The 10,982-nt window shown below is 40.5% G+C and overlaps 1 protein-coding gene across 1 annotated transcript in view; it reads right to left on the bottom strand.

The window, feature by feature from the left end:
• Positions 1-3: 3 nt before the first annotated feature.
• The window catches only part of cnot6l (CCR4-NOT transcription complex, subunit 6-like), a 28,949-nt gene continuing 17,970 nt past the window's right edge, over positions 4-10,982 (bottom strand). Inside the window, exons 10-13 of the mRNA XM_049577668.1 lie at positions 10,221-10,448; positions 9,835-10,046; positions 6,966-7,183; positions 4-3,125 (exon numbers count right to left, since the gene is read on the bottom strand). Of these exons, the coding sequence (XP_049433625.1) occupies positions 3,089-3,125; positions 6,966-7,183; positions 9,835-10,046; positions 10,221-10,448 (695 nt within the window). The 3' untranslated portion in view covers positions 4-3,088. The remainder of the gene's footprint in view (positions 3,126-6,965; positions 7,184-9,834; positions 10,047-10,220; positions 10,449-10,982) is intronic.

Here is a 10,982-nt window from a genome sequence, read left to right as displayed (position 1 = left end):
GAATCTTTCAAAAAAATGACATGTTTATTGCCTACAGGAGGTGGAGAGAGTTGGGGCTGTGTGTGGAGAGATGATACAAGTGCTGTTGAGCATGTTTGGTTTCAACTGAGGTGTAACAGCTTTACATACTAAATACAGCTGTAGCCTTTGTAGAGGTCCTCCAGTCATGTCAATATGTTGAGACAAAAGAAGTGGCTTCCCCCAGGAGCCAGTGAGGTTCACAAAATGTTCGACCATCACTTTGTTTTTTGGATGAAAACCTCCGCTGTAACCCAAATGTCAGCTTTTTGGGGACCTAATTTTATCATTCCTGAAAAAAGGCTGTGTTCAGACTGCCAGCCCATTTCTGTTTTTTAGAATATCCAGATTGATTTTTGATAGTGTGGACAGCAAATCCAATCTAAACCACATATCAGATTGTCTGAAATGCAATTCCAATCAGGTTTTTACAGATGTGTCACAGCCTGGCCGCTCAAATCAGATTTCAAAGTGTCTTTTGCTTCACTCACAACGCAACAACATCAAATCCAGAGCGAAGGAAGTACTGAGCAGAATCCAGTTTGCTTCTTGCATAGCACTATGGAAGAGTTCTGCACCGCGACTTGACGATTGCTCGGAGGGCCAAATAATGGACCTCCATTTCTCATGCTTCCTTGTTAGTACTGTCCTACGTACCTACAGCATCACTACCTACATAGTACTGATGCCTATGTTGTGACCACAGTAACCCATGCAGATAGGTTACTGATATCTGGACACACAAATCTGATCCGATCACTTGCAGATAACAGTATGAACAGTCTGTCTTAAAGATCTGGTTTGAGAGAAAAATCTGGTTTGCTTGCAGTCTGAAAAAAGCCAATATGTCACATTATGTTTTTATTTGCATTGTTTGTCTTTGTCTTTTCCTTGCAAAACACTTTACGACTCTGGCAAACAGTCTACGTACTCCAGTGATTTCACAAAAAGGATGGTCATGATCTCAGCAGCGAAGTCTTAGACATCCTGAATTTCAGTCCCTAGTTTGGGTCAAACTGCAAAAACACTGCATCCTAAAGTTTCCATACTGCTCTCTATATTCCTTCTCCTTTCAAATCCTACGCATCTCCATTAAAAATTTTAAGTCTCTAATCACAAGCTTGGATAAACCCTGATAACATCCCTATTGCATAATCAGGGTTATTTTTTAAAACTTTTATAGGTAGTAGTACTCCTCCAAACAGGAAAACTTAACCTTATGTGTACGATCAGGGTTTTCCTTTGAGAAAAGTGCAACATAAATAATACGTTTATTATCATTTAAAAAGAAATGTGTCAATTCACAGAGGAGAATGTAATCTTTTAAAGTTTATGAAAGCATAAAAATTCCCCAAATTAGAGCAGGAGATCTTCATCCAAAACTGATGAAAGGTGCTGCAGATATTCTTATTTATAAGTTCTATATATGTCACCAGTTTTAGTAAGGTTGTGATATATCTTGTAAGAAAGAAACTAATGAGGTAATTTGGTGCCTTTCACTGATTTTAAGTCTTTCTGGGGGATTCAGATTCCACTGGGCCTTCATGACTTAAGAGACAAATCTTGACTTTCCATCTGCAGTGTGCAGCTTTAATTTTCAAAACAAAAGTAAGGAGAACTTCTACAAAGGATAGATCTGTATTTTTTTGTCAGAGGAAAACCACAAAGTCAGCACTGCCACCTACGTTAGACAAACTTCCACTCGTCCTCGCAGGCGAACAGTAACTTGTGTCGCTGCAGTTGTGCAGTTCTTGACATTTACTTGTCAGACACGACGCAGACTTTGGCTTCCACAACCTTCTTCGTCTAAGTTTTCCTTCCAACCAAACCCTCACTGAGAGCTTCCTACGGTGGAGGCTGGTTGGACTGAAAACCAATCTGGTGAAGAGCTGCTTGTCATGAATCTGATAACAGAAACTTAACTCTGTTGTTACATAGAACAGGTTTGAGTGGAGCTCTTTAAAAATCCTCGAGAAATAATGTAGCACCGTGGTTGGTGACTGCTGGTGGCTTCACATGAATAAAATTTGCTGTAAGTTGCTGAAAGGCAGCAACTTTAAAATACTTTTCCTAAGAATGCTCCAAGGAAATAGTTTGTTTAAAGAAAAAACAGCCTTGCATTCCTTTTTCTGATCACTCCTGGAATCGACAGGTGGCAATTGTAAGTTTGAAGGAAGGACAGTCAAAGAAAGTTGTTTTCTTAACTGTCAAATAAAGTGACGGCGAAGACTTTTCAAGGTGTTTTGACACTGAAGTTGCTGACGTTCCCCTTTATAGTCAAATCTTTTGTTTTCTAATGGCCTCATTCCAACAATTTAAACAGTGAATTAACCTGTTTAATTTTGTAATTTAACAAAGATGATTTACATGAATTTTGACGACACACCATGCATTTTAAAGGTTGTATTGACTCTGCTCAAATGTGCATCACCTCATTTTTATCACACTTACTTGGTGTGTTTCTGAATTCATATTCCACAGTATAATTTACAGGTTAATACACTGAGAATAAAACATTTATGCAGCATCCTTTAAGTTCCTGTTTCCCAGTTTGGACGTAGCGGCCTGGCCTAGTTGGAGGCATCAAATTTGACATGTAAAAGCTGATAAAAAAAAACAACAAACCCTTCATCCGAATGCTAAATGCTTTAACAGATAATCCTCATGCCACCAAAAATCTCATGTAGCGCATTTGTAAAATCAGCCTGAATTAACTTAAAAAAATAAACCATGGCCAGATATTCAACAACAGGATTTTTACATTCAGAAATCACATGCGATGACCGTCGTGATAATCCTGTGAAGTTTACAGCAAACTCTTTGCAGAGAAAAACTGCAATAACAAGTGAGAGTGTGCATCTTTTGATATCTGGTAGAAATGATTTGTCCTTGATGTTATGGATACAAAAGAGCTGTTTGATTTAAAAAAACAAACAAAAAAAAGAAAAACAGAAACCAGTCTGAGGTGAGCAATGATTCCTTGTGATTTCATCCCCAGGAGTTGGTTCAGGAAGGACTGGAGGGATGAATTGATGGATGGATGAATGGATGGCTGGATGATGGCGCTGGGTTAATCTCTGAGCGTCTTGGTCTCATGGGCAGTGCTGCTGTTGGAGAAATTGTACAAACTAGGCACGTTGTTTGTAGAAAAAGTATGCAAGGTGCGCTCTACAGAGACAAAATTAACAGGGTAAATGCTTATAGGTAATGAAAGGTGGATATTATTATGAAAAATGTGGAAGAAGTGGCTGTGGATGTGGGGTGAAAGGGTGTGAAAGGGATCTGGAAAAACATTTTTTTGGGAAAACATCGAGTAGAAAGAGGCAGAAACCAAAGTAATTTTGATTAAGCATCATCTCAGAGTGTGAGGAGCTTTGGGCGGTCACTTAAGATGTGCACTGACGAAATAAAAGCCATCAAGACAAACTGCTTTTTAACCTAGAACATTTATCTTTTTTTCTCAAAAACTTGGTAATACTGAATTGTACAAAGTACCAATTGAAAGACTGCATGTTCGTCAGAGACAGAAAATGCCCGTAGTTCAAAAACAAAGTTGGACAGAGACCAGTTTTGTCTCCACAAGAGTATCAGAGACAGGTGGAGGTGGTATTCACATATGAGATCTTAGTGCACCGGGCAAAGAAAAAAAGTACAACACCAGGTACATCTTTGATTTGTGAGAAAAAATACGCCCCGTAATCGGAGAATGGTACATTCCCCTCACAGATGTGAAAGACGCCCCGTCATCAAAGGCAAATTTAATTTATGTACAGCTTGTTGTACAAAATCAGAAAACCCAGTGAGGTGAGTTTAGGAGTGAAGTATAGGCCTCAGAATGCTCACAACGACAGACTTCATCAACTCCACCAGAACTGGAGGTGTATGCGTTAGCGCCAAATCATGTGCAAATGAAGCAAAGCAGATGCTGCCCGTCCAGGCCGGTTACACTGATCTGACTGCAGTTTAAAGCTGAGGTTACAGGGTGCCGTGTTGTGCTGACACCATTTATCCCGAAAATTATGGCTTTTCTTGTCAAATACTGAACAAAGCAAATGCTTCGACTAATTTAACTAATTAAATCTTAAAACGTCAGGATTTACTCGACACCACAGTGTGAAATGTGCCAGATATGTTAAACACTGTGAGTGCATGTGCAGGCAGCTGTAGTCCCCCTGCAGAGGAAGGGCTGGGTGTCAAACCTCAGTATTTTATTTTGTACCAGTCTAAATGTGTCCGTTGCATCAACTATGGAGGGTTTTTTTTTTTTTTGGCTAATTCTTCACTCAGATTGTTCCTGATTTACTTTAAAATTTTGCCAATTTTTGACTCTTATTTCAGTTCAGCTGATTGTGTTTAGACCAGTGGCTCTCAAAGAGTGATATTGTTTTTTTATAGGGTTCTCATAGTCATGGAATACCTGGAAAAGTCCGGGAATTTCACAATCTCATTTTCTAGCCATAAAAAAGTCATGGACTTGGTAAAAAATCATTAATAGTTATGGGAAACTCATCGAATTTTGTGGTTTGTAATGCAGTTAATTGTTACCGTAATCATCCGGGGATAACCTTCCCATAACATAACTTAACCGAGAATATGTTTACCATAAATTAGCCGTTGATATACGTCAATTTCGGGCTGCACGATGCATCCTTTCAGCATCAACGTTGCAATGTGCAACAGTCGCATCGAAGGACGTGCAGTGTCAAGTGAGGCAAATTACCTCAACATATTTGATGCTTGATACAAAGGGAAAACTTGCCCAGTTCTCATTTTCCATGACTCAGACCAGCCAAGCCTTCAGCTTTTGTATGTTACGTGTAACTGTGACATAGTGTGGCGGCGTTTCTTATGGGAAGCGAAACTCTCCTGCATGTCTGTGTAGAAAAGTATCGTAACCAGGTCAGCAGCAGACACAGTGAAGTGCGTCAGTTTTGACACCCAGTCCTTCCCCTGCAGTCATTTATCCCATCATTGATACTTGAGTCTTACAATTAAACAAAATGTATTTAAAAAGTGTCCGAACCAAATTAATCTGAACACTTTTCGCACCTCCTGACAACTCAAAAGTTTCACTAATTTAAACTTCCCAAGTTACACTTTTTGGGAATGGAGAAAAAGTGCAGCAGCAGCAGTTTTATTTTTTAAAAAATCACCAAGACGTGGGACTTCTACAACAATAACAACATATATGTATGTACCTACAAACATTACCTGTGCTTTATAAAGGATTTTCAAACCAATAGCTTCCTGTTTGGTTTTGCTCTTACGACGCGACTCTGAGAGTCTTCGGTTTGAGAGGTACTGCTGGATGCATAGCATAGCCCTGAGTTACAACTTATATAAAGGGCTATTAGTTCTAATCATCTGACACAAATATACAAAGTCCACAGGAATCTGGCATTAAGAGGCTCCAACAACTGATTTTATAGTGAGCATTTGGTAAATACATTCGGCTCCTGGTCATGAATCATTGGCGGATTCTTCTCAGGAAGTTTTTATCTCTGATCTTATGGTCGACAGATCATAAGTCACTCATTCTGGGGAGATTCTTTGGCCAGTCAGGTGAAGGGAAAACGGGACAAAACTCTTTTAAGACCTAAGGTGTTTGAAAGCACGACTTCAAAAGCTAAAAGTATAAAGCGCATTGTTGTTCAATGAACAAACAACAAATATATATTTAGTTTGTTTCTTTTTTCAAAGCAATTCAAAGAGCAGGGGGCTTATTTGCCTGTGATGCTTATTAATATTTAGGATTTTAGCTCTCATTTGGCCTGAACTGATTGTTTTACAACTTCATTGTGCCGCAGGAAAATTACAAGTTGCATCTTTTAAACTACAGTGAGCACGACACCTCTGCAAAACATTTAGCCATGACCAAGAAGAGGTACGAGACTGGTATTATGGAAGAAAAAATTGTAGAGGCGAATGCAGCAGCTCAGTAGCATTCATGCAGCCACGTGAGGCGTCTTTCAGGTTGAGATTTGCTACCTGGCAAAAAGAATGCGTCAGATGACATCCTGTTTAGGCAGCGTAATCCTAAATTATATGAAAATGTGATCCAGAAAAAGTTTCTTCAGTATTAGCAGTGCGTAGTGATTCACCGCCAGCTGTGACACGAGATGATTTTATATTCTAGTTCCCATTTGAAACACAATTTAGTGTTAGCATGTCATTACATTACTTTTAAAAACGCCCACTTGGTACTTCCTCACATTAAAAACTGTAGGTATTTCCTCCTTATTTAATTGAACTTTTTTTATTTTGTTGTTTTTCGGCTGATCCTAATTGAAAATGCAGACGTGCATTTACAATAATATCCGATGTAAACAAACCTTTCACATCCTTGTAAACGTTCCTTGTAGTGTTACTCCTTTCGTTAAAACACCTGTCAGTTTATTTGGGAGTGCGACTGTAACACAACGTACATGTTGTGGTGCAGCATTAATATTATGTTGTGTTTTTACTCTATAAAGATTATTTCACAGCTGTTTGAAAATGGCAAAAGAAACCCGAATTAATTCAGCTAATCTGCTGACATGTAGTTTATCACTAAAACGTTGATAGTATTAGGTTTGTTGTTGTAGGAGCAGAATCTACAAGCGGTTCTGATCATATGTAAGGCAAAAAAAGAGAAGAAAAAACAGAAACTGACATTGGGGGTTACCATAGCAACCTCATCCCAAGCCCAACATTTGGTATCAAGCCTTTTCAAGGGGAGAAAAAATGTAATAAAACAAACATTTACAGTGTGCAAAAACACAAAAAGGAGCAACAAACGGGCGAATACTTCACTCCTTTTGGGGAAGGTGTGTCTCAGGGTTGGAAGGTCGGATGGTGTCTGAGTTTTATCATGATTGGTAAACTGTACAGGGTCCTGTATAAAGCTGGAGGGGGGGAGGGAAGGACAGTGTTTTGAAGGTTGGCGGGGCTCTCTCGGGCTCCACTACCTGTGGACTGGCAGGTGCAGCCCGTTGAGGGGGTTGAGCGAGTGGGGCGGGGGAGGGTGCAGCTCCAGCTGGGCCAGCAGGGAGAAGTGGTCCGAGGGGACGTGGGGGTGGGGGCAGCCGGTGATGTTGTTGTCGATGAGCCACTGGCTGTCCAGCGGTCCCAGCAGGCCCAGGACACTCATGTGGGTCTTGGAGAAGAAGATGTAGTCGATAACGCCCTGCAGACACAAAGATACCAATTCAGAGGTGGTCACCAACAACTTTAATATGAGTTATGAAGGAAATGTGTCCATAAACTGGGACTTAAGACTTCGTTCTTTATCAGACAAGACTTTTTTGTATTTCACAGTGCCTTTAATGCAAACACAATATGGTAAACTTTCCAAATGCATTCTTATATGTTGTCCTGACGGAAAAGTTTGACCTGGGACTAAAACCTTAGATCGAAATGTGGGTTTTTGAGGCCTGACAAGTGTCTCTTTGACTTAGTTACATATGCGTTTATTTGCATATGTCGCTGAGAATTAGACGGTAAGATTGATACCACTCAGATTTTTTTAAGGTATCTCTTGGGGCTATATTGCCTTTATCTGATGGGACAGCTGTAGCGTGAATGATGTGCAGCAAAGAGTCGTGGTTTGGAACCCGAACCTGCAGCCACTGTGGAAAGGACACAGCCCTTGTATATGAGGCACCTGCTCCATGGCGTGAGCTAGTGGGCGCCCCACCACGTAAACATGAAGCTGTAGCCAGGAGACTGTTAGCTTAGAACAAAGACTGGAAACAAGGGTAAAAAGCTAGCCTGGCACACAAACCCACGTGAATAAGTGATTTACCGTTTCAACACAACGTTTTATGTCTCCGGGTTGGAGACAAAATGTTTTTGGGCTGTCTGTTCGTTTGTCCATCTCACATCCATTTGTCTGTCCCATTCTTGTTAACGTGATACCTCAAGAACACCTGGGGGGATTTCTTAAAATTTGGCACAAACGTCAACTCAAAAATTAACATGCTATTTATGACAAAACGTCACATAAACAATCTAATAGGATTCAGTGATGACATTTTATATCCAAAAGGTCAAAGGTCAGCTTGACTGAGACATTATGATGTCCTGGGGAAAAAAAAATTTTCTGGCCATTATTCAACGTCATATCTCAGGAACAGAAGGGGAGACATTTGGTCAGATACTGAATGGGTGACTCCTTGAAACTGTGCTGATTGTATAGCTCTGGGTTGAAGATGCGTGTAAAACATCTATGTTTTAGAATTTGTTGCTTCCTTGCAGCAACATCCATATTTTCAAGTATTGATCTCAGAGGCATACAACCACAAGGCGGCAATTCTAATAGTATTTATTAAACAAGCAAGATATAACATGTTAATGTGTGACCTTTAGAGGTCCTCTTATGCAGATTTTACAGGCTAGAAGTTTCCCCCTGTTTCCAGTCTTCATGCTAAGTTAAGCTAACCTCTTCCTGGCTGTAGCTTCATTTTCTAGCATACAGAGATGAGAATGGTATTAATCTTTCCATCCACCCTGCGCAGGTAATGTCACTCCTGTTGGGAAACTCTTCGTGTCATCTGATGTGATTCTTTATCTTATGGAATGATTCCAAAATAAAAAGTCACAGGTGGGACAGATGCTTCAATTTGCCTTCTTCAGTACTTTTCTTAAAGAAATCTTGCAAAAAAAAAAATCCGACATACTCAGTTTTTATGACTAGATTTTAGTTTCAGAAAAATAAATGCTATAAATGATATCCTTTGGCACTCTTGGGCCAAATAAACACATGCACTGAGAAGTGACTGAGTCTAGCAGCTGGACTTAAAAGTTTTCTACAACTACATATTTATTATCGAAAATGGACAGTTTTGGGGGAAAAAAAAGAATATTTTGCATATGGGAAGGGTTGATGTTTTCGAGAAGGAAAAACCTCTCAAAACGAAAAGGTCATGCACTTGCCTGCAAAGTAATTTTAATCTACGCACACTTAACAGATAAAATCACTTCATGACGCAAAAGCCGACTGTTTCCAAACCAAAAAAACCTGAAGTCCCTAAAAACACTTTGGTTGGTGAAAGCTAATTTATTCTGCCTCTCTTATCATTCATTTTTCATTTTAATTTTCTAATAATTAATTATGTACTGAAATAAACAGAAACTCAGTGAAGATGATGCATCTAAAGACACTAACATAAGAAAGAAAAATGAACTTCTACACAACACAGGGATTCTTCAGTTGATCTGAAAGTTGCCAAAAAATATATATCTTCAAGATCTGTATCACAGAGATAAGCTCAATGTTTTTGTGAGACCGGTGCGTGTTAACAGTTTGTGAAAAGGGAAACCAATGACCTACAAAAAAATGGATCACAAAAACTGCCTGGATGACTCACTAGAAACCAGAACAGAGACCACAAGACTTATCAGAACAAATACTGACATGCGCTTTACCACCAACGCATCTGTAAAAAAGCGTAGAACAGTTGTGTTGTGTTGTTTCGAACACTCTACAGACGTGATAACGTTCATGGTTTTCCATTCCCACTGGGATCTCCCGTCACAAAAACAGTCATAGTGATATTAAACATTCCACATACTGCATGTGAACCTGCCATATCGAAAATACTGTATCACATCAGCTAGTTTCGTGTTTGCACTCACTGAGCCTGTGCTGTGTGATCGTCCATTATGTTGCCTAATGGAAGGACGTCCCATCGCAATAGCATATGATCTAAAGGGCTAAATATAATGGCTAAGAGCAAAGCACACCCTAAGAACTTTGTGATTGCAATGTACAAGTTATGCGAAATGCACTGCGGACTTGAAGAGAACAGAAACAGAGAGAGGTTAAGAGGTTCTTACCTTAAAGTCATATGTGTAGTTGGTGTAAGGCATTAGATTGCTGTCGTAGGCGCTCTTCAGCTGGAAGCTGTGTGTGATGCTCCCATCTGAGTTGCCATTCTTGCCGTTCTTGCCATTGCAGCTGAAGTTGGTCAGACATTCATTGTAGCGTAACTCCTTGAAGTCCTTGTGGTTCTCGGCCACTCCTCCGTTGCTCAGGTATTCCACCACACCTGGATAATACAGAAGGTGAAATGTTTATCCTAAAGCTCGGCGCATGAATCCAGAATATCCCTCTCATTTTATAAAACAATACGAAACTACATTTGCAGCAACATAAATTAAAGAAGACTAAGTGATTGAGTGCGAGACTAAAACAAAGTCCCTGAAAAGTGAGACAGTCCTACCAGAGTCGGGCAGCGAGTTGAGGTCAGCACACAGGACGATGGGGATGGAGGACGGGTCGGATGTCGGCGAACCGGTCGCCATGGAGCCCGAGGCCCTCTCAGCGATGCTCTTCAGCTCCGACAGGAACATCATGGTTTGAATCAACTTGACGTCCGAGTACTCGGGGTCCCAGTGCATGTGGGCGTTGGCCACCAGGATCAGCTGCCTCTCCTGTGTTGGCTTCATGCCTGAAGACAGAGAAGAGGAAACTGGATTATGAAACAGATACGAAGCTAATGCAAAATAATGTTTAGATGAGATGAGAGAAATCTCAAAAGGGATTATAAATATGTCAAAGCATTAAAGTAGAAATCTGGAAAAGGCAACAAACTCAACAGAATTTGAAAATAGCTCTCCCCTCTCTGTCCTAAGCCCCTCCCACCAGACGACCATGGGCATATGCACTCACTTCATATAGTGACCCAGTGTTTCCCAAACATTGAATTATTTAATCCTATTTCACTGTAAAGTTGCACACAGCTCATTCACTCTCGCCCTGCTTTCTCTCTGCTTATCAGACCAAAAAAAGAGAGAAGAATTAGCGACTAGCCATCCCACAGTCTGTCCATCCCATTCCCCACCACTGTGGACCGCTTCTCTAGTAAGAGAGCAGGCAGCAGCTTGGAGGACAGATCTTTGGTCGGTGGCTGTAGTGGCTTTGTTTTGGGCCACGGCAAACCCCCCAGCGGAGGGTGTCGCAGCAGGCATGTGGCCAGCAACAG

The sequence above is a fragment of the Epinephelus fuscoguttatus genome, linkage group LG6 (genome assembly GCF_011397635.1).
Source record: "Epinephelus fuscoguttatus linkage group LG6, E.fuscoguttatus.final_Chr_v1".
Lineage (NCBI taxonomy): Eukaryota > Metazoa > Chordata > Actinopteri > Perciformes > Serranidae > Epinephelus > Epinephelus fuscoguttatus.
The sequence above is the reverse complement of the archived record's forward strand: the minus strand, read 5'-3'. Positions and strand labels throughout refer to the sequence as shown.